This window comes from Microcebus murinus, chromosome 8 (genome assembly GCF_040939455.1).
Source record: "Microcebus murinus isolate Inina chromosome 8, M.murinus_Inina_mat1.0, whole genome shotgun sequence".
NCBI lineage: Eukaryota > Metazoa > Chordata > Mammalia > Primates > Cheirogaleidae > Microcebus > Microcebus murinus.
This window is the reverse complement of record NC_134111.1, coordinates 55,106,706-55,134,076: the sequence shown is the minus strand read 5'-3', so window position 1 is coordinate 55,134,076 and position 27,371 is coordinate 55,106,706. Positions and strand designations below refer to the sequence as shown.

Below are 27,371 nucleotides of genomic sequence, written 5' to 3'. Positions count from 1 at the left end.
GATAACTTGTCTCTCCATTGTCATTTTGCTCATAGAAAATTTTTATTTCCATCTTGATTTATTCATTTATGAAGTAATCATTTAGTAGGAGGTTGTTTAATTTCCACGTTTTTTTGTAGAAATGTGAGTTTCTGTTAGGGTTGATTTCTACTTTTATTCCACTGTGATCTGAGAAGGTACATGGTATGATTTCTATTTTTTTTTTAATTTCTTGAGGTTTACTTTGTGTCCTAGGATATGGTCAATCTTAGAGAATTTCCTGTGAGCTGATGAGAAGAACGTATATTCAGTGGATTTTGGGTAGAATGTCCTGTAAATATCAGTCAGGCCCAATTGTTCTAGAGTTTTGTTTAAGTCCATTATTTTTTTGTTAATTTTCTGTTTGGAGGATCTGTCTTGTGCCATCAGTAGGGTGTTGAAATCTCCAGTGATTATGGAGTTGCTATTAATCCATTTGCTTAGATCCAGTAAGGTTTTTTTTTTTTTTTTTTTTTTTTTTTTTTTTTTTTTTTTTTTTGAGACAGAGTCTCGCTTTGTTGCCCGGGCTAGAGTGAGTGCCGTGGCGTCAGCCTAGCTCACAGCAACCTCAAACTCCTGGGCTCGAGTGATCCTTCTGCCTCAGCCTCCCGGGTAGCTGGGACTACAGGCATGCGCCACCATGCCCGGCTAATTTTTTTTATATATATATATCAGTTGGCCAATTAATTTCTTTCTATTTATAGTAGAGACGGGGTCTCGCTCAGGCTGGTTTTGAACTCCTGACCTTGAGCAATCCGCCCGCCTCGGCCTCCCAAGAGCTAGGATTACAGGCGTGAGCCACAGCGCCCGGCCGATCCAGTAAGGTTTGCTTTATGAATCTGGGTGCACCTAAGTTGGGTGCATATATATTTAAAATTGTTATCTCTTTTTGTTGACCTGTGCCCTTCACCATTACATAATGACTCTTTTTGTCTTTTACTACTTTTGTTGGTTTAAAAACTAAATTGTCTGAAATTAGAACTGCCACGCCAGCCTTCTTTTGGCTTCCACTTGCCTGGAATACTGATCTCCACCCTTTTACTTTTAGTCTATATGCATCCTTGCAGGATAGACGTGTTTCCTGAAGACAGCATATACTTGGCCTGTATTTTCTTATCCATTCAGCCAGCCTATGTCTCTTGAGTGGAGAGTTTAAGCCATTCACATTTATCGAGAGAACTGATAGGTAAGGTAGATTACTGTTCATTCTGTTGGGTTGGATGTTGCTTTGATTTCTCTCTTGAGCCATTGTAATATCTGGCCTTTAATCTTTGGGTTTTGGTTGTTTTTATATTCATGAGTTTTTATTATGGTGTTCCATGCGTAACACTGTTTTGAGTACTTCTTGTAGGGCTGGTCTTGTCTTGGTGAATTCTCTGAGACTTTGTTTATCTGAGAATGTCTTTATTTCTCCTTCATATACGAAGCTTAGTTTTGCAGGAAATAAGATTCTAGGCTGGGCATTGTTTTGTTTCAGAAGAGTGAAAATGGGGCCCCAATCTCTCCTTGCTTGTAGTCTCAGTAGAGAAGTCTGGTGTTATTCAAATTGGCTTTCCCTTGTATGTTACTTGCTTCTTTTGTCTTACAGCTCTCAGAAGGGCCTCTTTAGTTGATATTTTGGTCAGTCTGGTGACTGCATGTCGTGATGTCTTCCTGCTTGCATCGAATCTCGCAGGGGTCCTCTGAGCTTCTTGAACTTGTATATCAAGATTTTTAGCAAGGCCTGGGAAATTTTCCTCTATTATATCTTCAAATAGCTTGTCCAACCCTTGAGTGTTGTCTTCTTCCCCTTCTGGTAACCTTATGACCCTCACATTAGGTTTCTTCACATAATCCCACATCTCTTGTAGGCTTTGCTCTTTTCTCTTGTTTCTCTGCTCTATCTCTGTGACTGATTTATTTAATCGGAGGGTGTTATCTTCAATCTCTGACATTCTTTCTTCTGTTTGATCTACCCTGTTCTTGAGACTTTTCATTGTATTTTGTAGTTCCCTGAATTGATTCTTCATTTCCAGGAGTTCAGTTAAACTTTTCTTCATTGTGTCGATTTCTTTAGTGAACTTTTGTTCCAGATCCTAGAGGCTTTTTGTGGTTTCTTTGTGTTGGTTATTGAGTTGTTCTTGCAGGTTGTTGAATTTTCTTCATTCGAAATTCCTCTTCTGTCATTTTGGTTGCCTGATTTTGGTTGGTGTCCGTTTCTAGGGGGCTGGTGCTCCTTTTTGGGGGTGTGTTTTCCATTTTGTTCTTCATATTTCCAGAGTTCCTTCGCTGATTTCTTCTCATGTCGATCAGTTGTTGTTTCTTTCCTTTAGGTTTTCTTTTGGGTATTCACATGCCTTGTTTAGTTTCTGAGCTGGTAGGTGGTATCTGTGGGTGAGATTTGACCACTCCCTGTATGAGTCAGTAGGTGCCATGAAAAGGGTGTGCAGGATGTCCTCCCTGTCAGTAGGTGGGGCTTGCTTGTAGGAACAGGCTATGCTGTTGTTTTTGTGTCCTGTTATCAGCTCTTGTTCCTTTAGAGAGGTACTCTGCTGCCTCCGGTGGTTGGTCAGGCCCTGGGACTTCCAGGTGTGTCCTTTTCTCCCCCTCAGTGAGGGATGGCCTAGGAGAGAGTCTGGGCAGAGCTGGGTTGGGTAAGCCTGCCCTCAGGCACCACCAATGTCGTTAGCAGGGGTCAAAGTTCTGTTCTCTGTTTCCAGGAAAAGCTGTCAGGGAGGGGCTGGAATGGCCCCGCTCAGTCCAAAAGTCTAAAAGTCTACGTATGGGAGTGGGGCTAAGATCCGCAGTCTGGGGCGGGCCTTGCTTCTTTCCACCCCCCCCCCAACTCCGCAGCTACTCCTGGGCCTCTGCCACCAGGCCAGACCTCACGCCACCGGGCCTCCCCTGACTGTGATGCCGACAGGGAGGTTCCCTGGGCAGGAATCCCACCTGGGCTGGGCGTACGGCCTCCATTTGGGAGGAGGGTTGCCCTCTAGGGCACTGATCTGCCCCCGAAGGCACACACGCCTCAGTAGGCTGTTCACGTATACCCCTTCTGTGCCCCGGGCAATGCGAGACCTAGGTGCATGGGATCTGGTCTGCAGGTCTGACCTCTGGGCCCCAGAGTTCAAACTATATCCCCACCAGGGAGAGGAGTGCCAGTCCCAATTCACCCATGGGGAGCCCAAGTTGGGTCTATGTCTCTCAGCCTCAGGGTCTGCCCTGTTCTCCTGGAATCGCCGTGCCAGCAGCACATGGGAGGGCTGGCGGGTATGGAGCTCACAGTCTTAGTTCCCCTTAGTCAGCCTAGGGCCCCAAAAGGGAAGGTCCCATTCCCTGGAGGTGCCTCAGGCTGGTGGCTATATTGTCTCTCTGGGCAGCCGCGGGTAGGGTCGGTGGAGGGGAGAAGGAGGCAATATGGCGCCTGCCGCACGGCTCGGGTCTGTGCACATGGAGGTGCCCCGAAGGATTTGGGAGCCTGGTGCAGCATCTGCTACTGGCTTACTGCTCAGTGGCGGCAGCCATCTCTGGGCTGGTGTCCTCAGGTCTCTCCACCCACTGGGGAGCCCACCAGCAGTCCAAGATACAGGGGAGGGGAAAGCTGGCCTATCCACCTACCCTTCCCACTGGTCTCTGGGCTGCTCTGGCGGTCTCAGCTTCCATTTCTCCTCTGCAAACTCCTCCTGTTGAGTCTCCCGTGGTCTCAGGTACTCCTCCTTCTGCCCCTTGTCCGCTGTATGCCCATCTTCTTGCTTCTTTCTTCTAATTTCTGCTAGAATTGGTCTTTTCTGCAGAGACACTCTGTCTGGTGGTGTTTCTCGTCCACCATCTTGATTCCCCTCTCTGTTCCCATAGTTGATCTTTAACAATGATTAATAGTAGAGGTGATCTTAGAAGTCAGTTGTTAATTCCTACATTTCTGTTGCAAATGAGAACATTTTTTGTCTATTTCAGGATATTATGAGGGTACAAACATTTTGGTTACATTTTATACCATTGCCTCTCCCTAATAGGGGGTTAGAGGAATGCCCTTCCCCCCCCTACAATGCACACCATGTCCTATAGTTGTGAGTTTTCCCCCCCAATCCCCTATCCTTGGAGAATATTACTACCATGTGAGCACCATAGTGTTAATCAATCAGTATCAATCTGATGGTGAGTACAAGTGGAGCCTATGCTTCTGATCTTGTGTTACTTCACTTCGGATAATGGGTTCAAGCTCGATCCAGGAAAATATAAGAGGTAGTAGATCACTGTCATTTTTATAATTGAGTAATATTCCATTGTATACATATACCAAATTTTAATAATCCACTCATTAATTGACAGGGATTTAGATTGTTTCCACATCCTTAAAATAGTGAATTGTACTGTCATAAACATTTGGGTGCAGATGTCTTTGTTTTAAAATATCTTTTGCTCTTTTGGGTAGATGCCTAACAGTGCTATTGCTGGATAGAATGGTATTTCTGTTTTCAGCTCTTTGAGGTATCTCCAAATTCTTTTCCACAAAGGTTGCACTAATTTGCAGTCCCACCAACAGTGTAAGAGTGTCCCTGTCTCTCTCCTTCCTCACCAGCATTTGTTGTTTTGAGATTTTTTGATAGAGGCCAATCTCACTGGGGTTAGGTGATATCTCATTGTGGTTTTGATTTGCATTTCTCTAATGATTAGAGATGTTGAGCATTTTTTATATGTTTGCTGGCCATTATTCTGTCTTCTTTTGAAATTTTTCTGTTCATTTCTATTACCCATTTATTGATGGGGTCGTTTGATTTTTTTCTGGTTAATTCTTTTGAGTTCTAGATAGATTCTTGTTATCAGACCTCTATCAGAAATGTAGAGAGCAAATATTTTCTCCCATTCTGTAGGTTGTCTATTTGCTCTAATGATAGTTTCCTTAGCTGTGCAGAAGCTTTTTAATTTGATAAGATCCCATTTGTTTATTTTTGTTGCTGTAGTGATTGCTTTGGGGGTCTTCTTCAAAAATTCTTTGCCTAGTCTGATGTCTGAAAAGGTCTTCCTAACATCATCTTCTAGAATTCTTAAGGTTTCATGCCTTAGGCTTAAGTCTGTTATCCATCTTGAATGGATTTTCGTGAGAGGCAGGGATCCAGTTTCATTCTTCTGCATGTAGCTATCCAGTTTTCTCAGCACCATTTATTAAAGAGAGATTCTTTTCCCCAATGTATATTTTTGTCTGCTTTGTAAAAGATTAGATTACCATATGCACCTGGTTTCATCTCTGGATTCTCAGTCCTGTTCCAAAGATCTATGTATCTGTTCTTGTGCCAGTTTGAAGCTGTTTTAATTATTACTGCTATGTTGTACAGCTTGAAGTCTGGTAGACTGATACCTCCCAGTGTGTTCTTTTTACTTAAGATTGCTTTGGCTATACAAGGTCCTTTCTGGTTCTATACAAAGTGTAGAATTACTTTTCCTAGATTTGTAAAGAATGATGATGGTACTTTGATGGGGAATGCATTAATTCTGTAGATCACTTTAGGTAGTATTAACATTTTAATGATGTTGATTCTACCAAACCATGAGCAAGGTAGATTTTTCCATCTGCTTACATCTTCTACAATTTCTTTTTTTAGTGTTTCATAGTTCTCCCTGTATATGTCTCTCACAGATTTTGTTAACTATACTCTTAGATATTTAATTTTCTTTGGGACTATAGTAAAAGGTATTGTGTTTTTGTTTTGAGTTTCAGCTTGACTGTTATTGGCATATATAAATGCCTCTGATTTGTGTGTATTGATTTTGTAACCTAAGACTTTACTGAATTCATTTATCAATTCTAGAAGTCTCTTGGACAAATCCTTGGGATTTTCTAGATATCATATCATCGGCAAAAAGTGACAGTTTGATCTCATCTGCTCCCATTTGAATGCCCTTAATACCCCTCTCTTGCCTAATTGCTATAGCTAGAACTTCGAGCACTATGTTGAATAGAAGTGGAGATAGTGGTCATCCTTGTCTAGTTCTGTTTTGAAGTGGGAATGGTTTCAATTTTCCCCATTCAGTATGATATTGGCCTTGGGTTTGTCATGAATGGACTTGATAATTTTAAGATATGAGCAGTCTATGCCTATTTTGTTAAGAGTTTTTATAGTAAAGGTATGTTGGACTTTGTCAAATGTTTTTTCTACATCTATTGAGGAAATCATATGGTCTTTATCCTTGCTTTTATTTTTGAGGTGAATTGCATTTATAGGTTTGCATATGTTGAATCAGCCTTGCATTCCTGGAATAAAGCCTGCCTGGTCATGGTGAATTATTTTTTTGATGTGCTGCTGAATTCTATTTGCTAAAATTTTGTTGAGGATATTTACATCTATATTCATGAGGGATATTGGTCTGTAATTTTCTTTCGCAAATGAGAACCTATTAATGCTGGAATATGTACCCATAGTGTAGCTGCTTGGAAAAGGTAAAATATTGTACATTACTTCTATGACCTCATCAAATTTTTCTGCTACTCACACAAAACATGGAATGGTCTACAAATAGATTCTGAAACCTTATCTACTAGATTCATAATGGCCAGTTTCATATCTATAATCTTCTCAATAGTTTTTTGCAGTTCAGGTATTTACATTTCCACATGCTACAAAAGCATTATAATTTGTTTTCCTTACTTCTTAGGCCCTTTGTTTTTCACAGATGTTATTGTCAATCTCACTCTAAATGACTTAGAAAAAAATCAAATGTATTTAGGTTGAAATATGAAATTACTATATTTGAAAGTTTTCAACTCACAAAAACAGCAATTTCTTATGGTTCAACCTAACAGCTTTCAACTGAAAGTCAGGGATTCCTGCTATAATGAGTTTCCTTGCAGGAGGACTTATTTAGCTACGTAGGTACTCAGATGAAGTATGCTCAGCATAATTCTTCTGTACCATAGTCTCGATGGGTGTTGAAATTATATCAGATCTGTCAGAGAATTTGGCTAACTGTGAAGTTTAAGGCATAGTCTGTAATTTATTACACTTTTAATCTGTATAATCCGTATTATTCAAGCTGCTACCATTTTCCAGTTGATTCATATTTGAAGAAAATGCTCAAAAGCTCTTTAAATATCAGTTTATATATATTTAAAGAATTCTTCCATTTGCTTAAGAAGTGTAGGCAACATTCAGTGTGTTCTGTCAGTTAAGAGATCCCTTTCCAATCCTAGCAAGTTGCTTTGACTACAAATCAACTTCCGGAGCACATAAAGAAACGTTTGCCTCGCAGACTTCCGTTTCCGGTTGTCTTGTTACGGTGGTAACCAGCAAACACAACATTCCTGGCGGTTATGGCAGAGCTCAGCGGCTCGCAGATCCCCGACGGGGAGTTCACCGCCGTCGTGTACCGGCTCATCCGAGATGCCCGCTACGCCGAGGCGGTGCAGCTGCTGGGCGGGGAGCTGCAGCGGAGCCCGAGGAGCCGCGCCGGCCTGTCGCTGCTGGGCTACTGCTACTACCGCCTGCAGGAGTTCGCGCTGGCGGCCGAGTGCTACGAGCAGCTGGGCCAGCTGCACCCCGAACTGGAGCAGTACCGCCTGTACCAGGCCCAGGCCCTGTACAAGGCCTGCCTTTATCCTGAGGCCACCCGCGTCGCCTTCCTCCTGCTGGACAACCCCGCCTACCACAGCCGAGTCCTCCGCCTGCAAGCTGCTATCAAGTACAGCGAGGGCGACCTGTCAGGGGCCAGGAGCCTGGTAGAGCAGCTGCTGGGTGGGGAAGGGGCAGAAGAGAGTGGGGGCGAGAATGAGCACGATGGCCACGTCAACCTGGGCTGTTTGCTCTACAAGGAGGGACAGTATGAAGCAGCGTGTGCCAAGTTCTTTGCGGCCCTGCAGGCCTCAGGCTACCGACCTGACCTTTCCTACAACCTGGCTTTGGCCTATTACAGCAACAAGCACTATGCCCCTGCACTGAAGTATATCGCTGATATTATTGAGCGTGGCATCCGCCAGCACCCAGAGCTAGGTGTGGGCATGACCACTGAAGGCATTGATATTCGCAGTGTTGGCAACACCTTAGTTCTCCACCAGACTGCTCTAGTGGAAGCCTTCAACCTCAAGGCAGCCATAGAATACCAACTGAGAAACTATGAGGCAGCTCAGGAAGCCCTCACTGACATGCCACCCAGGGCAGAGGAAGAGTTGGACCCTGTGACCCTGCACAACCAGGCACTAATGAACATGGATGCCAAACCTACAGAAGGATTCGAAAAGCTACAGTTTTTGCTCCAACAGAATCCCTTCCCCCCAGAGACTTTTGGCAACCTGTTGCTGCTCTACTGTAAATATGAGTATTTTGACCTGGCAGCAGATGTCCTGGCAGAAAATGCCCATCTGACATATAAGTTCCTCACACCCTATCTCTACGACTTCTTGGATGCTATGATCACTTGCCAGACAGCTCCTGAGGAGGCTTTCATTAAGTTTGATGCGTTAGCAGGGATGCTGACTGAGCAGCTTCGGAGACTCGCCAAACAAGTACAGGAAGCAAGACACAATAGAGATGAGGAAACAATCATAAAGGCAGTGAATGAATATGATGACAACATTGACAAGTATATTCCCGTGTTGATGGCCCAGGCCAAAATCTACTGGAACCTTGAAAATTATCCCATGGTGGAGAAGATCTTTCGCAAATCCGTGGAATTCTGTAATGACCAGGATGTGTGGAAGCTGAATGTGGCTCATGTTCTGTTCATGCAGGAAAACAAGTACAAAGAAGCCATCGGTTTCTATGAACCCATAGTCAAGAAGCATTATGATAACATCTTGAGTGTCAGTGCTATTGTATTAGCTAACCTCTGTGTTTCATACATTATGACAAGTCAAAATGAAGAAGCTGAGGAGTTGATGAGGAAGATTGAGAAGGAGGAAGAGCAGCTCTCTTATGATGACCCAGATAAGAAAATCTACCATCTCTGCATTGTGAATTTGGTAATAGGAACTCTTTATTGTGCCAAAGGAAATTATGACTTTGGTATTTCTCGAGTTATCAAAAGCTTAGAACCTTATAATAAAAAACTTGGAACTGATACCTGGTATTATGCCAAAAGATGTTTCCTGTCTTTGTTAGAAAACATGTCAAAACACATGATAGTGCTTCGTGACAGTGTTATTCAAGAATGTGTCCAGTTTCTAGAACACTGTGAGCTTTATGGCAAAAACATACCTGCTGTTATAGAACAACCTCTGGAAGAAGAAAGAATGCAAATTGGAAAGAATACAGTCACATATGAGTCCAGACAGTTGAAAGCATTGATTTATGAGATTATAGGATGGAATATATAGTCATGCTTGCTAGTGGTTTTTATCAAAATGGCTTTGTTCCCTATTATTTTCCACTCTTTTATATGCATTTAGCCTTGGAATATTTATATTTGTTTTATGTTGAACCTTGTACAATTCAACAAATAGCACACACAATAACAAATATTATGTGTGAGCAACTTTTCCATTAAATTGAGAGTAGGAACCATGCAGTATTAGCTGAATTATTTCTGCGTTCTTTATACTATTGACAATCAACAGGTCTTGCCCTCAAGCAATAATTGTTAGAGTGACATCTTTGTATGTGTAAGCAAGTAACTCTAAATAGAAGTTGATATTTTAGCTTTGGGCTCTCAGAAAGGGTGTGACAGGAACCAATGCACTGTTGGAGTAAGTGTGTTTTCATTTCTTTGGTGACTGGTATGTAAATGATTGCTAGCCTATGGCTTGACTATTTCTCAATCAGAAAATAAAGGCATGTCTGTTTTACCATCCCACAATAGCCTGTGCTGTCTAATAAATCTAATTCCTAACTATATGTCTTCACAATGTTTTAGTGCTTTAACTTTCTGGATCTCAGCAAAGTCTCGTGTGGACCTTGGTCTGAGTGCTTTCAGAAGTACAGGCACTAAATGAATGAGAATTTCTTTTCCTAGGTCTTTTCACATTATGAGGTTTGATCAGTGACTTGATTTTTCTTCCATAATTTCATTGATTGTTTGGTTCTAAAGTTTTATAATCAATATTTCTCTTAATTTTCCATTTTTGAGTTTCAGAATTCATTGTGACTCCTTATGGATAGTGACATATATTAATTATGGAAGCTTCCTTGTATTTTCAGTATAAGAAAAAAGAAACACTGAACTGAGAATGAGAAGACTATGGTATTATTTCTAGACATTCTACTCTAGTTTTACGCTCTAAAAATATATTTGCTCTTTGAGGTTTCCCAATCATTTGACCTACTAGGTGCTCTTTATAATTACTTTTAACTGTAACATCTGATTCTGTATAAGCCATCTAGAAGAAAATTGCTTCTCTTCTTTTATGACCTGGATAATAAACAAGTCAGCCAAGAAATGAAACATATAATTGTATTTCAGATGAATGTTTTCTAGTAATGTGGCTTACAGTAAATGTTAACTCCTAAGGTGAATGATCATTATTGTTAGATATTATACTGATTACTACTAAGAAATTTGGATTTTTGCCTTTTAACTTGGAGTTTTTGCTTACAAATCTAGCTGTGAATGTATATAGTATGGTCCCTATTTTCTTATATGTTTGTGTATAAATTAAGAATTCTGTAACTGTTTATAAATTGTATAATTCTCTTAACTTCCCTTTAGTTTTTCTGCTAATTGTATCTATTTGTTGGGCAAGGGGAGATTTGCTTTTAATCCTTCCCAGAAATGATAAAGTATCCTTCCCTTTAGGAGTTTTATTGATGGCTATTATATTGTGCATTTTTCCCCTAATTATTCTTCAAATAAATAGAGCCTTCCTTTTCCTGAAGTGAAGACCTCCAGCTGCCGGTATGCCAGAAATCTGGAAACAAAGGAACAGGTGAAGTGAAGATGTAATGGAGATTAAGCTACATGATTTACTTCACAACCCACCTTGGATCCCCTTCATGTCCCAATCTCAGCAGTTAATCAAATGTCTACTTTCATTCACAGGACAGAAGTAATGGATAACAGAGCAGAAGTAACAGATGCCAGAGCTACTTCTGTAGCTAACTCACCAAATCGAATCATCAGTCCTTACACTCCTGTTTTATTTAATACAAGGAGGGGAGGTCATGCAGACTTTCCTAAAGGTCAAGGCCACATAGAACAGAAAGACAATCTCTAGTTTATAAAGATTCTCTTGGAGTGTTTTCTTTTCCTTCCTTCAAAGGGTCTATTTAAGAGATAGTGGTGTTTACTGCTACAGAATGTATCACAAGATAAGAAATGAAAAATTTGTCTTCCTTACCAACCCCCTTTTCTTTCTCTTTTTTATCTTCTCCCTCTTGTCAATCACAGGGACACTTTTCTCTGATAGCTGGCAGTTGAAACCACAACCAGGTATAAAAGATGCATACCAACCTTTTAGCAGTAAATGTCAAGTGAGCAAGCATTTGATATTCAAGGTGACTTTAGAAACCCTTAAACAATGCATTTTTTGCAAAACAAGATAGCATTTATCTGTAAAAAGTAACGCTCAAATTGGTAAAGCTGGAAAAAATTTATTTAAGAGGACTCACCAAAAGCACTAGCTCTATATAATTTGTAGAATACAATGAGCTTTAAAGTATATTTGCAGTAACCCACGTTTTTCCTTTAAACTCTTTGAACGGTGTAGAAAAACAGTGACTGGAATTTTAAAGACATACAGTATTTTTATCACCTAAAATGTTCTGTGACATTGGGAATTAAATGTACTCAACTATACAGGGCACTTGCTTTACTGTATCATAATCATTTTATATTGAAAAATAGGGCTGGACATTGGCCAGAAGTAATTAATTACTGTGTCTAGTAATTAATTTATTAGTGTGTCTTTACAAGGTGATTATACTTGAGTCCACTATTATTTAGGTTCTTTTGGTTGTTTAATTAAATCAAGTTCCGTGGATTCTTGCCAAGATTGATCCACCACATACTGAAATCCTTTCTATAACATCATAATGTGTATGTATTTGAAAAGGAATTGCTTCATAGGGAAAAAGTATTTAAAAATAGAGCTCTGTGTATGTTTCTAGTATGAAAAGCATTTGGTAGTTTAAATAGGACTTGCCAATAACTTGATTGCAAATATTATTAGGTGAACATGTAAAATGAGTCAAATTCCTTGTTCAAAAGTGAAATTTGCACATGATGAAATTAAACACATCATTATCAATAACTAGATGCCTTAGTTAAAAATAACAAATGGCTAAAATTATACTGTGCAAACAAGTCCCTAACAAGGTGTGTGAGAAAGTATGCTTATTATTATTTTGTTTTCAATTATTTTATTAGGAGAGGCACATGCTGAAGATAAAGGACACATGATGGAAAGTTTCACCAGCATTCACGGCAACTTCTATAAAAACTATGTCCACAGAGTACCCACAAACCCTTAAGATCTTGTTAAGACACAATAGTAAATTACTGACTGGGTTAGTTTTTCTCATCAGAGTCTGCTCTGTGAAAATTCAACCTCTTAGTTCTAGTTCTTCCAAATTTGCCAAATCTGTATCCTATAATTTATAGACTTCATATATAGAAAGGAGAGTGTATAGTTTGGAGAAAATAATCTTATATTCCTGTTACATTTTTAAGTCAGGGAGTACCATAGTAAGAGACGGTCACATCCTAATGTTGTAAAACAAAAGAAAGGCTTCAGGAATCAGACCATAACAAACACTTCGCTGAAGAAGACTCAGTTAGAAGGCAGTAACACATGCATTTTCTAAGGAGTGCCATTATTTTGTGTGTTTACTAGAAAACGCAAAACTTTTTCTGTAATTAATACAGTATTTTTGTTTCTAGATCTTCTATTCTTGTACTGATTTATTACTATTAAAATCTGAAAAAATGTCAGAGAACAGAGGAGAGCTATACATGATTTGACCAAGATGCTAGAAATAGTTTCAGAAACTAAGGAGACTATTTTTCTGACAATGTACAGGATTTATAATGAAATGATTGGCAAAATTATAAAATGATTCCAAAATAATCATGTAAAATATAAAATGAAAAATCAGAAATGTGATGTTTTACATTTGTAGATATAAATCTATTTAAAAATAGATTTTTTAAATTACAAATTAAGTAGTAAGATAAACATCTGGAATGTATCTGCATTGAACAATGAGGGCTTAGACAGGCTCATCTCTTGAATCATAAAACCGAACCTCAGAAAGATTAATAGGCCTTGCCCCAGATGACAAAGCCAAATGGGATCAGGGCAAAGCCAGGAACAGGATTCAGGGCTTCTTGCTCAACTCTCATGCACTTTCTACTCTACTGCATTCCTCCCCTTAGGGTTTGTTTGTTTTTGTTTTTTATTTTTATAAGTTATCTATCAATGCTAAGTAAGAAATTCTTTTTCCAGAGCTATGACTTTCACCCCTTCAGTTGCTGCTGGTGATTTAATTGGGGTTTAATAAGTTTTTTTCCAAGATACTCAGTTAGTAGTGAGTACATTCTTGGTCTGGCCTAAATTACATTATAGTTTCCAAAGGTGTGCTGGCGGGGTCTTGAGCAGGCACTGCATATTGTTTGCAGCGGGCACAGATTTAGCTGCACTACGATCTGGGCTGGGCATAGATCATTTACCCACCTGTTGTTCCATCACCTCTTTAAAAAAAAAAAAATCACCTTATATGATCCTTCTTCGAGTTAGTGATTTTCTTCTCTTCATTATAGTTTCTAGCCACCAAACACATAAAAACGGCTGTCAGAAGGCTTCTCTACACCTCAAGTGCAAAGAGCTGTGAGGTACTTGTTCCTAAACCACAGCAGAAAGCCAGCTGATTCCACAAGTATTTACAGAGTGTTGCCAGAGACTTCTGAGGCTCCATAAAGCTTTACCTTTACTGCAAAGTCCATCTGAGCTAAGCTGTTAAACACCCTCTTCCAGGAGATTGATTACCCATTTTAGCTTAGGTTTTAGGGAGGAAAAATTAAAAACAAGCCACAAACAAGAACAGATTGAATGCCTGTTATCTATTAATACCTTCATTTTTCCCTTTGTATTAATAATTCTCAGTCCTCACTCTACATCAGAGTCAGCTGGCAAACTTTTAAAAAACTAGAGATGCTTTGGCCCTAACTCCTCATGATTCTGTTTCAGTTTATGGCTGTGGGAGTGGGAGGAGGGGGTTAGTTTTTTTGAAGTCCCCCAGGTGATTCTCATGTGTAGCTGAGTTGGAGAACCACTGTTCTGTACAAACACAGTAGGGACCATGTGGATGCTGCTTGCCGGTGAGAAGGTTTGGATGCAGCCTGTTTGAGAATAAAATGACCTTGATGTCCAACCTAAAGAAATGATGAAAAATTAATAAATGGAACAAATTAGAGGATTTGAATTATTTAAAGGCATTCAGTCTGGGGTATTCTGGTTTATTCAAATGTAGCTTTGTAACCAGTGAAACCTTAAAAAAAAATTTTAATATCATACAGTCAAGAATTCTAAAGAGATCTTTGGCCTTCACAGAAGGAATTTGAAAAATACTAAAAGCTATGAAATTTGATAGTGGAAACACTTTAAAGAGAGTTTTTAAAATTTAAGACTATTTTCATACGTTTTTTCTTCAAAGACTCATCATAGGTATCATTTCTGTTATAGAAGAGAAAAAATTTTTCTTTATCGTCTTAGAGTTTTTGGCTAAAACTGACATAAGAGGAGAAAAGAATATGAATTACATTTACATATACATGGGAACCACACACAAAAAAATGAAGACCCAAAGAAGTGGCTAGGCCTAAGCACAACATAGGTTGAACAAAGAGTGGCAATTGTGGAAAAGTAACTAGGCAGATGAGCTAGTTTAACTAGGTTTGTTTGTATAAATTTCTTTCAGCCTTGACTCTCCGTCTCTGGTGATAAGACTGTCTCTTTTTTACTGGTATAGGGAAGGCATCTTTCATATGGGAGTTTTATCTCCTGCTTTGAGGAAGAAAGGGGAGATCAGAGTGCCCTTCCTGCTGTTTTTCAGGTGTCTCTAGTTCAAAATAGTCAATATGCCAAAGAAGCATATTTTGGAGTGGCATGTCCCAAACTCTGTCACTGTCATCGCTATTTGGTTTATTATGCATTGCTAAAGTCAAAACTCTATGTGTGCATTATCATAAGCATACTTACAAATGGTTTTGGTTGGCTTTGGATGCACCCAATTTTTTCTCCTAATATGGGTCACATTTGTCTGGTCTCCCTATAAATATGGACTCCTCCAAACCAGACTCCAATCGCATATATGTATTTATACATATGCACATCTTTTAAAAATTTTCATTGAAAATATAACAATACTCAATGGATATGACTGTCTATAATCCAATGTGAATTCCCCACCCCACATTTGTTTTAAACTGATGGTTCCCAAAATGCTTGGCTGCACATTAGAATCAACTGGCAAGCTTTTAAAACTCATGCCCCAGGCTGTATCCCAGAACAATTAAAGCAGAACTTCTGGGGGTGGAACCCAGGTTCAAACTGCAGCCAAGATTGAGAACCACTGGTGTAAGCCAATCATTATAATCCCTTTTTCTGTGATTGATTTGGGAATAGGCATGTGACCCAGTCCTTACCTACCAAAGCATGAAAAGAAGTCTCCTGGGAGGCTCCTAGAAAACCTTTCTTCACCCCTTAAAAAGGGGGGTGGGTATATAAGTGTAGCTCTTATTTATCTCAGTATTATTGATCTGAATCTGCTGCTACCAGCTTATGACCATAATAGAAACCAGTTTAAGGGTAAAGGTGACTTTGAAGATACCAAAGAAATGGAACTTGAGTCCTCGATAAAATCTTTGAGCCACTATATTACCTACCCTGGAGCCTGACCTACCTCTGAGTCTCCTGTAGAGTGGAAATAATAAATTATCTTATTGTTTAAACTTGTTTGAGCCAGATTTTTCTGCTACTTGTGTCTAAAAGTACCCAGACCGCACTCAGCATTGACAAAGATCTCTCTTTGACCAAATTCTATTTAGTTTCCCTTGAATTTTCCAACTAGGCCTCAACTTGTATACTTCTGTGTTTGTGTCTGCATTGTCCAATTTTAACAAGAATCCAGCTAAGTTAGCTTAGTGAGAATCCCTCTTCCTCCATGTCTGATCACCCTGCACATGGGATTGGGTTCCTCCTCCTCCACCACCCCCCAGGTGATGTCTGATCACCCTGGCCTGCCTTCAGCAAGAATCTTATTAAATCAATTTAGCCAGAATCCTCCCCTCACCCCTGATGTTTTCTCTTAGTAATTTTACATTTGCTGAAACCCACCCTGCTTCTTGGCTGTAAATTCCCACTTGTCCATGGTGTATTTGAAGTTGAGTGCAATCTCTTTCTCCTACTGCAAAATCCCATTGCAGTGGTTCCTCTACCTATGGAGACAGTTCCCACATATGCACCTTGACTAAAGGATACCTTACTATCTTTAACCACTTCGGTACGGCGCTCACCGTCATGAAACCTCGCCCACAGCCGGCAGTCATAGTCTGCACGATAGTTTGTGTTGTGCATTGACAACAAATCCGTTTTGCTTTTGTGCGATGAGGAAAGCATTAAAGCCCTGAAAACCTGTTTTACTTTACAGGCAGCTTTACTTGTAATGTAAATCAGAATAGGTAACATATACACATATGTTTTCATTATGTTATTTTTATTTTTATTTATTTATTTATTTATTTTGAGACAGAGTCTCGCTTTCTTGCCTAGGCTAGAGTGAGTGCCATGGCGTCAGCCTAGCTCACAGCAACCTCAAACTCCTGGGCTCAAGCGATCCTCCTGCCTCAGCCTCCCGAGTAGCTGGGACTACAGGCATAAGCCACCATGCCCGGCTGATTTTTATATATATATATATTAGTTGGCCAATTAATTTCTTTCTATTTTTATGGTAGAGACGGGGTCTCGCTCAGGCTGGTTTTGAACTCCTGACCTTGAGCAATCCGCCTGCCTCAGCCTCCCAGAGTGCTAGGATTACAGGCGTGAGCCACCGCGCCCGGCATATGTTATTTTTAAATGTTCACAATTTTGATAAATGAAAAATTAGAAAACTCATATCACGGCTGTTGGCTAAAGTCGCTGTGCGCGTTCATCCGTGGCTATCGACTATAGTCAACGCTGGTACCAAAGTGGTTAACAAGTGTCACTGAATAATTTTTTCTTTAGCACTATACATACAGCATATATTTTGAGTGTTGTCCAGGAAGTGATGAATCTTGATGTATATTCCCTAGCACTCTGGTAATCAAGTCTTCCTGGAGACCTAGCATCATTCCTTGGGTTCAGATGAGTAGGACAAAAGAAAAGGTCAATTTGACCTGAAAACTTGACTTCATTAGTATTAACTGCTTATCCATTACTTTTGCAATTGCAACAGTTGCTCATGAGGTTTGGTATGCATTCATTGGAACAGCATGCACTTACATAGAAGTCAATAGAGAAATTTCCCTACCCAAATGAACTAACCTAAGTCTAAAGCTTGTTTGCTTCTTTTTGGCAAAAGCACACGATAAATACCAATGCATACAGTGACTCATACGAAAAACATATTCGTCAACTTTAGAATTTCCTCTACATTCATGTAAGGTAGTTTCAGTCAAATCTCAATAATAGAAAAATAAAAATAAAGATGAAAACTACAGCAGCATTTATTCATGTATAGTAAATCTAAGTGTTAAAGTGAAGCAACCTAATCTTTTCTCTGGTGAGAAATACTAATCTATGCACTGCACTATTTCAGCCTTGGCCCTTTCCAGCTATAAACTTGGTTATAGGAAAAGCTTCATAAAAAATAAATACTTTAGTTCTTCCCAATAATCCCCCTCAGCACTGCATTCCACTTACCAGACCCAACTTATTCTGAATTGTTGGCTTACATCAGTTCTCTAAAAGAAGGACGCAAGGAATTCAAATTCAAACCGGATGGTCCATATCACATCAGGGGATTGGGACAGTTGATTTACTAATGTAATCTCTTTAAACATCTACCAGGAGAGGTTCTAAGACAGAATTTATTGCCTCCTCCTGCCATCTCTGGGCCTACAAGAAAACAAAGCAAAATCCTTCTATGAAATCTGAAATTCCAGTCAGTGATTTCCTGGCTGATGTCATTTCCAAAGCATAGGGTAGCCCTGTAATACTCACAGCGGGAATCTGCCTCTCTGTGGGGTTTCCATCTGTTTGCCATCAGAAAGAACCTCCGTGGGTAGCCATAGTAAATGCAGAGCACCCATTCCTCCCCATGGGTCCCAGAGTCTTGTATTAGTTTTTTTTGTTTGTTTGTTTGTTTTTTTTTTTTTAGCTTTTTAAAGATCAGCTGCTGTTAAGATTGAAAATGCTTAAATTTCTTCAGAATAAGTAGGTATATAGAATTATACTGCTGTAACGTTTGGCTTACCATAGGCTATTTTGTAAAAATTTTCCATATGATTCTGAAGCTACTATGCAAATGCTACCAAAATGAAAATTCAGCTACTGAAATTCTTTCCTTTGGAAGAAGAGTGTGCTATATAACTTTATAAGATGCACTTTTTACTATAAAACTGCTTTCATTTGAAGCAAATCTTTCTGAGCTCTTTAGGTCCAAAGTTCCTTAAACATATAAATATTTTGTGTCAAAAGGCTATTTATTCACTTCTTATTAAGGATAAACAGAAATTATGTAATACGTTAAAGCAAAGAAAACAGATTGTAATGACAAGATGTTTCAAAACTGATCTTTTAAAGATCAGCTTCAGTAAAGATAATCTACTGTAAATAACTGGGGGTTCACAGTAGTACCAAGTTATAATTATTTGGGAATTGAGTGTATTTGTCTAGTAATAAGTGCATAATGGTCACCTTTATTACTGAAGAAACAAAGCTTGAATTAATTCCACAGGAATGTTTAATAAGGGAAAAGATTTCATGAAGAGCAGCCTTTTCTTATCCCCACTCTACCCTATAGGTATTGCAACTTTCACAGTGCTCGAACAAAAACAGACTCTCCCTTATATTCCTCAAGGAATAATTTATTAAGCATGTTTTTATACATTGGACTTTCTGTGTTTATGTGCCATTTCCTCAGAGAAAGCTGACTATGAGGATGAAATAGAAATAACATCACTTTTCAATATTCCTCAGGTCCCAATTCCTAGAAGAAAAGCAAGAATACAAAGGCCTTTTTATTCATCCTGTCAAATGCTGGTTTGTTTCAATATGGTTTCCCTGAGTTCAGTGTCAAATGAGGCAGGCTCCCCAGTGGGCAGTAGAGAAGGAAAGTTTTCCTCACCACACTGGGGAAAAGGAAATATGAATACTAAACCAAATGGCTGTAAAAGAATGGGAAAAGGATGAAGGAGGACTTCAAGAAAGAGGATGGGGTACGAGGGAAAGACCAGGTAAAGAAGGGTAATAAACAACTTGCCTTTAAAGGAAGGATAAAATTATGGCTACTATATTTACATGACTTAAACATGTGAGATATGTTGCCTCAGTGTTTTCTAAAGCCTGTTATACACAGGAGATAATTAACTTAGATGAATTTAGTTGGTACACAGATGAACATTTTTCAATAGCCATGTATTTATTTCATTGTGTGCATAACATACATTCACACATATGCACATGCACACACACTTATATGCCTAACATATCAAACATGAAATATCATAGATTCTATTGCTTAGGATGAGGCTAAAATTTAAAAATGGACTTACTGAAAGAAAAATGTTAAATAATAATACACATAGCACTTTGCTATGGCAAGAAGTCAGTGATACTTGAATGACTAGAGTTCCAGAAACCTTGGTTTAGGCAAATTGAACACAGAATTTCATGTGAGGATGTGGGAAGAATCTTACTCTTCACTGAACAAAAGTATGATTTTTACTTCTTATTGACTCAATAAGAATATGTCAAGGGTTGTCTATAGGTCATTAAATATGAAATGTCCGATTTCAAATCAAAAGTGTAGATTATATCTCAAACAAGAAGCTGTACAATTAAAATATGTGCCTAAACTATTGACATAGTTTTGCCATCTTAACAGTAGCTTGTTTATGCCAGCAGCAAAAAGCCTAGAGAGCAGCTGGTGATGAAATATGAAAGGTGATCTTCACAGCTTGTTGAGAAGTGATTATTTTTCCTTGCAAGAAGTGGTCTAAAGCCTGGAGTAAGTGGTAGTCAGTTGGTGCAAGGTCTGGTGAATATGGTGGATGACAGACAGTTTCCAAGTTCAGCTTCTGTAGTTTGAGCAGCGTTGTTTGTGCGACATGTGGTCAAACATTGTCTTGCAAGAGGATTGGCCCATCTCTAGTGACCAATCTCTGCTGCTTCGTCGCAAGCATCCTCATCATTTTGTCCAGCTGGTTGCTATGGACATCCACTGTAACCGACTGACCAGGTTTCATGAAGCTGTAGTTGTGAATAACACCAGTGTTTGACTACCAACAGACACCATTGGCTTTTCTTGATCGATATTCAGTTTTGGACTATGTTTTAGCACTTCATCTTTATCCAACCATTGTGCTCGCAATTGTCAAAACTGCAGTCCCCAACCCACCCCACCCCCACTCCCCGGCTCCTGGGCTGCAGACTGGTACCTGGTCTGGTCCGTGGTCTGTTAGGAATGGGGCATCACCTCCTGAGGTCCTCCTCCTGTCATATCAGTGGAGGCATTAGATTCTCATAAGAGTGTGAATCCCGATGTAAACTGTGCATGCAAGGGATCTAGGTTGTGCTCCTTATGAGAATCTAATGCCAATCATTAGCAGAGAGGTTTGACTGCACAATAAATATAATGTGCTTGAATCATCCCAAAACTATCCTCCCCCCAGACCCCAAACCCCTGGTCCATGGAAAAAGTGTCTTCCTGAAACCAGTCCCTGGTGCCAAAAAGGTTGGCGACCACTGGTCAAAAAGAATCCATTTTTCATCACACATAACAATATGGTGTAGAAATGGTTTGCCTTTATGTTGTGACAGTAACATAAAGTAATGTCAAACCTTGCTGCTAATTCACATACAGGTTGAGATGAATTCGCTTCCACTATAGCTTGCAGCTCATCATTATCCACCTTGATCTCAGGTTGCTGCTGTGGCTCAATTTCAAGATTAAAATCTCCAGAACACAACTTCTCAAACCATCGACATACTATGTGTTCATCAGCCACATCCTTTGCAAACACTTCATTGATATTTCGAGCTGTCTGCGCTGCATTGATTCCACAACAGAACTCATATTCAAGAATGAATTTTTCACTTATCCAGGGTTTCACAAAAATTGCTGTAAAAAATTGTGAAAGATAACCACAAGCCAAAACATGAGTTTGAAAAACCGAGGATGTACTTTCACAATAAACGTAAAACAAGCGTGTCAAAGAGAAATGTCAGAGATATCAACTGCCAAACTTAGTACTTAAGGAAATCAGATATTTCATACTTAATAACCTTAATATTTTCCAGAAAGCCAGCTTCACATTTTAATACAGATTTTTCTCCACCTAGGGTGAAAATTTCCTCAGGAGAATATTGCCTAACAAATTTATGGGAAAACAACTTCAAACTTTCTATATCTCTATTTCTTTGTTTGCAAAGTTGAGACTTCATAGACTAGATATTTTTTTCACATTTCCTTATAATTCTATTCTGTTCTGATCCTATGATCCCTTCTGTTTCCCACAAACCTAAGTTCTGACTTTTTGGTAGATAACTAATCCTACCAGTAGAGGGGGCCTCACTCTGCTTGAAACTTCCTCTAACGCAGCAAGCAGTCCCCAACCTTTCTGGCACTAGAGACTGGTTTCATGGAAGATAATTTTTCCACAGACCACAGACTGGGATGGAGGCATGGCGGGGATAGTTTTGGGATGATTCAAGGGCATTACATTTATTGTGCGCTTTATTTCTATTAATATTATTATTACATTGTCACTTGCCACTCAATGCCAAGCCATTGACTTATTATGGTCTCTGTGCAGTCAAACCTCTCTGCTAATGATAATCTGTGTTCGCAGCTGCCCCCTGCACTAGCATCACCGCCTCAGCTCCACCCCAGATCATCAGGCGTTAGAGTCCCATAAGAAGCACGCAACCTAGATCCCTCGAATGCGCAGTTTATAGTAAGGTTGGAGCTCACATGAGAATCTAATACCTCTGCTGATCTGACAGGAGGTGGAGCTCAGGTGGTGAGGTGAGCGATGGGGAGCGGCCCATAAATACAGATGAAGCTTCACTTGCTTGCCTGCTGCTCATCTCCTGCTGTGCGGCCCGGTGTACCGGCCCACAGCCCAGCGGGTGGGGACCGCAGCTCTAAAGGGTTGAGGGGATGGTTACTGCAAACAGCATCACCCCCCACACACACTTGTTGGCTTAACACTCCCTCTCTTTTCTCTGAGTCAGTAACTTCAACGTGACACCGCTAGCCTACGGGGCAGCCTGGCAGTGAGTGTGTTGTCACGATTTAGCCTGAGAGCCAGTCTTAAGCTTTCCTAAGGATCTAGTTAGCCACTGCACAAAACGCTTTTCTAAAATATTGAGTGTTCTGATCATTACCATAATTTTTTGTGATGTGTGTGGTAATTCTGGACTGACTAGGCAGGGGTCCAGTTGTGTTCGTTTTGAGTTGGATTCAAAGTTTTTGAGTTGGAAGGATCTTTAGGAGCATCTGTTCCAACTCCCGCATTCCACAAATGAAGGAGAGACACTCAAATAACTTGTCCCGCAGACAGTTACTAGTGTAGAAATAGGATTATTCAGCTCACGTGAAAAAGTCATGCACAGCCTGTTTAGTCCTAAGGGTGTGCGACTTGGGGCAGGTCCTTTAACCTCTGAGCCTCAGATTTCTTTTCCATAAACTAGGTAACCACTAAGATCACTTCAGCTCTGTTCTGTTGTGCTCGCTGCCTCTAAATGATTATCGCTTCACATTCTATTTGCAGGTAATTCCAAGGCCTCTTGTTTGCTTTATTGTTCCTTTATCTTCTTTGAATTTATATTGATAAATGTGTTTTACCTTCATGAGAATAGAAGGGATTCAAATTCAGCCACACCAAAACAAAACTTTATAACTCAATTATGAATGCACCAATCAAAAAGATAATCAAGGATGGTAAGAAAATGTGGGAAAGTAAAAACAGTTGGAGTATTAAGGTTTTCGAATTATGAATGATTTGGCTTTTTCCAAAAAAAAATTCATAACCATCACATAATGTATAATTCAAGAAGATGAAAAAGTCCATCTAAAAGGCAAAGTGGGTTAAGTACGCAACCGCAGCCAGCTGGAGAATTTAGGAGGTGGGGCCAAGGCAGTCAGCAGGCCCGGGGGTGCTCACCTCCAGGCCCCCACTGCTGGGGTGTGCTTCAGCCTGCAATAAAGCTGCCCGGTTTTCAGGATATTGAATTTGGGTTCAGGGAAAGCCAGACATCATGTAATCACAGTTTGAAATTACAGCGCATATCTAATAAAACCTGAAAAACTTGCCAAAAATATTTTTTTCCTCAGAATCGTTTAAAGAGCAATGTGTTTGCTAAGAAGGGAGATGGGAAAGAAATCATGTGTAAGGAAAACCTTTTCACAGAACAAAAGCAACTCCAGACCAGGCACGGATACTGGCAGATAGCTTAAAATAGGGACCCCTCCTTTAAGGAACTGCCCCACTTTTGAAAGAAAGAGAGGAAGGGGAACAGGGACTCAGAGTCTGCACCACAGAGTGACAAGAGTCTGGTTCAGCTGGATCCTAGGGAGGTCCACCCCACCTCTTTCCCTTCTGCTGACGCGGCTGCTCTGTGCAGAGGGCGAAGGCCTTGCTTGCTGTGTAAAATCCATGCAGAAGAGTGCTGCGATGATGCACCCCACACATTTGGATTAATTCTATTGGAGACACAGGGCTGACTTTATGGGCATGAGACCCGTGCAGTCACACAGGGCTCTGCACACACAAGGGCCCCATGCTCTGTTTAATCCTCTGCTGTCACTATTTTGAGATTCTTAATAATTTATGAACAAGGGACCCAGCATTTCCATTTTGCACTGGGCTTCAAAAATGATGTAGCAGGTCTTGGCTAGATGTTTTTGTGAGGCTGTTCACATTACTACATAGATTTCTTACATTGCTGTTCTGCACTTAACCCTTTCAACATCCTTAGCCAAGACCTACTGTGAATTGAGTCTGTGTCTTCTCACATGTTCCATACTACAGACTGTGGGCCTTTTCCATGGGAATTAGTCCTTTCTCCCCTTATCAACTCCAGGTCACAGCCTGTGTCTTGTACGTACAGTCCAGTGTGGCTTTTGACCCTTTCTCTTCCCCAGAATCTCATGCTCTTTCTACTATGAGTGCTCTCAGAACATACTACACTTTTATTAATAGAATCAGCATTAAACGCTGTGGAGTCCTTCTGAACACTTTGCCTGGGACAAAGATGAATGTAAATCCGTGCTACTCTGAGCACACCACATTGACCTTCACAAGGCCTTGAGTGTGACAAACAACCAAGAGACCTCCAGTGTTCTTCTTCATCTTGCTCAAACCTCTCTTGATGATTAACACTTGGTCTTCTACAGGTCTGGTTTTTCTTTAAGGCTTGAAAGTGGTTCTTTTGAATGGGTAAAAGGTAATTTAACTACGATTCTGTAGCATTTCTACAAATACCCATGGCCACTGTAAGAACTGGGAACTTCCCTACCCATTCCCGCATGCAAGAGGCCCAGAAGAGGATCTGAATGTCCCTTTGGTAATATAGCTCCTTTAATATTCCAGCAACCTTTTTCTTTGTCCCTTTCCCCTCTGCTCCCACTCACAGAAGAGCAGAAAAGAAACGAAATATTGTCTTACACAAAAATGGGGCTTATTGCCTCAAGGAGGAAAGGAGAAGAGAGAGGAAGAGAGAAAAGGAAAGGCATTTTGCAGATTTGGAAAATACTTCCCAATATCAATTGCAACTGTATTATCCCTAAAAATTAATAGTGGTTGTGAATGAGACTGGTAAACACAGCATAGGAGGTGAAGGGCTGAGCATGCCTGTAGCTTATCCTGGTAGAAATATTTAAAAATAAATCTGACCAATAGACTTAAGACCCACCCTTCTCCATGCAACAAGAAGTGCCCCCCCCTTAAAGTTTTGTGAGATTTAAACAGCAACGGGCATCACTAACCATTGGGTTGAAGGCCCAAATGGCTTCCGCAGGTCAAAAGACTAGGGATGTCTGGGAGTGGAGTTTTCCTGATGGAAGTGGGTGTACACCTGAGGGCTGACAAGCTAGCTGTGACCTAGCTTGGGAGTGGAGATCCAAAAAGGGTCTTCTTCCTGTGAGAGGGCCCGTATCTATAAAGCACACCCCACTTGAGGGTCAGGGCAAAGTTTAAATTAGCTAGAGTTTTGACTTTTCCCCTGCTATCTAGTTCTTTCCAAAACCACAGGGCCTTGGATGGACTCAAGGAGTAGGTTGTCAATCTCTGGCCCAGGGAAGGGGCATCACCTTATCAAATGGACCAGCACTCAGAGGGATCTAGACAGAAAGTAAAATGAGGCTGTCTTCTTCCTCAGCCAGCGAGCGTTAGCTGCCCTCTGGAAAAGGAACGGGCTGAGACTGGACATTCAGGTAATCAGAAGAAACCGGGCCACTGTTGTGGTCTAGGAGGGCCACTGCTTGTGCACTGCTTGTGTCCCCCTTCAAAAGGAATTCTGTGGGAAGGGTCATTCTGCATCAAATTTCCATCCAATTTCTAAAACGCCATCAACCAAGGTGACCTTAACGTTTCCCTCAGTGTGACTAAACTTCAGACAGGCTTCTTCCTGACTCTAGGCTCCGACCTCTCTATTCTTAGGGAATTTTCTTTAGAAAACTTTTAATTGTTAACTCATTCTCTACCCCTCTGAGATATACATAAAATTTTTTTTAATCTCTTGCCAATTTTACAATGCAGAAATGTCTTTCTCAAGGACCTGGAAGCCATGTCATTGAAATGGAATCCTCAAAGGATTTAACACCCCTATGTCATTTGAGCTTCATAACATATCGATGGCATGGGCCTTACTTCACTGGGTGCCTTGCTCCAAGTTGTAAAACTACCACTTATTATAAAGCTACGAGTAGTTTACTTTCCCTCGGGTAAAACCGATTAGCAAACACAGATGATCCACCATCTCCCTCTCACGCCAGCGCGTAAAAACTCTGCCGCCCTCTGTTTCAGCAGAGTAGGGCTCAGACTGACTTCTCGCCTCTCTCCCCTATTGCACAGCCTTCAATAAAACCTTTCTTGCCTGTTTAACTTTGGTGCAATTTTTGCTTTGACATCAACAACATAAATACTCTCAACCAAAATTTGTTGTGTTCCTGAAAACCCTGGTTGCTTTGCAGCATGAAACCATCAGTGACTAAACTGCATGAGGCAAAGTGCCTCGCAGTTTGCGTGTCTTTCTAGGGGATCCTAGGAAGGTGTGTCTGGGTTAAACCTGACACAGGGAGGAGAAGTGCCACCACTCATGACTGGAGCATTGTCGCATGGCAGCAAGGCTGGCCGGACCTGGGCTGCTGCCGCCTTACTGAGTGTAGCAAAGCCTGACAGAGCACTTAGCTCGCACCAGGCACTGCTCTAAGTACTTTACAAGTAACACCTCATTTAAGTCTCACAACAACGCTATGGAACAGATCTTATTAATACCCATGTTTCCAGGTAAGGCACGCCGCTGACACCACAGAAAGCTTAGGTAAACTTGCTCAGGCTCGCACGGCTGCTAAGCAGAGAGCACTGGCACTTGGTTCCAGCATCGGTGCTCTATCCACTGGATTATACTGCCAGATTCTGCAGCGAGAACCAAAGAGCATGAAACCCCAAGGTGTGGTAGCTGACCCCCCCCAGACCTGGTCAAGTAACCAGATACATGTCAGAGAATTCTTTGAGTCTCCACCAGAGAGTGGTTCCCTATTTCAGAACTAAAGCAGCTCATGATGGAGCCACCGCAGCAACCACCATGGTGTCCCCTGTCTCACAGGGCAGGACACGTCTGCATCAATATCTCACCACTTCCTAAGGTCAGAGATGTATGTCTATAGAAAAGGCTCTGTAGATCCTTTCTGTAAATCTGCCTTTACATGAGCACAAGCCTGGTAGTTCCAGGAGAAAAGACTGTTTTTCTGCAAAGTGTATACAAAGGTGGCATTGTCTGAGAATTACTGAATAAAATCGAAATCGCTCCGCCGTGCAGTTCTGAAGTGACCTTGGCTGATCTCGGCAGTATGAGCTGAAAATGAAACGGAGGCTCCGACTGCAGCAAGGACGAACCAAACCCTGGACTTAGTATGCCGGGTCCCTTTCCCCCTGCCACTTGCTCCCTTCCAACCTACTGTCCTCCCTAGCCGCTTCAAAAAGTGTGGGAGAAGACCTTTGGCAGGGCAAGCTGATGATTGCACAAA

The 27,371-nt window shown here is 40.7% G+C and overlaps 1 protein-coding gene across 1 annotated transcript; it reads left to right on the top strand.

Moving 5' to 3' along the window:
- Positions 1-7,303: 7,303 nt before the first annotated feature.
- On the top strand, positions 7,304-9,415 carry LOC105883024 (intraflagellar transport protein 70B-like). Its single transcript, XM_012785885.3, has one exon. The coding sequence runs from the start codon at positions 7,304-7,306 to the stop codon at positions 9,299-9,301; it is 1,998 nt and encodes a 665-aa protein (XP_012641339.2). The 3' UTR covers positions 9,302-9,415.
- Positions 9,416-27,371: the final 17,956 nt, after the last annotated feature.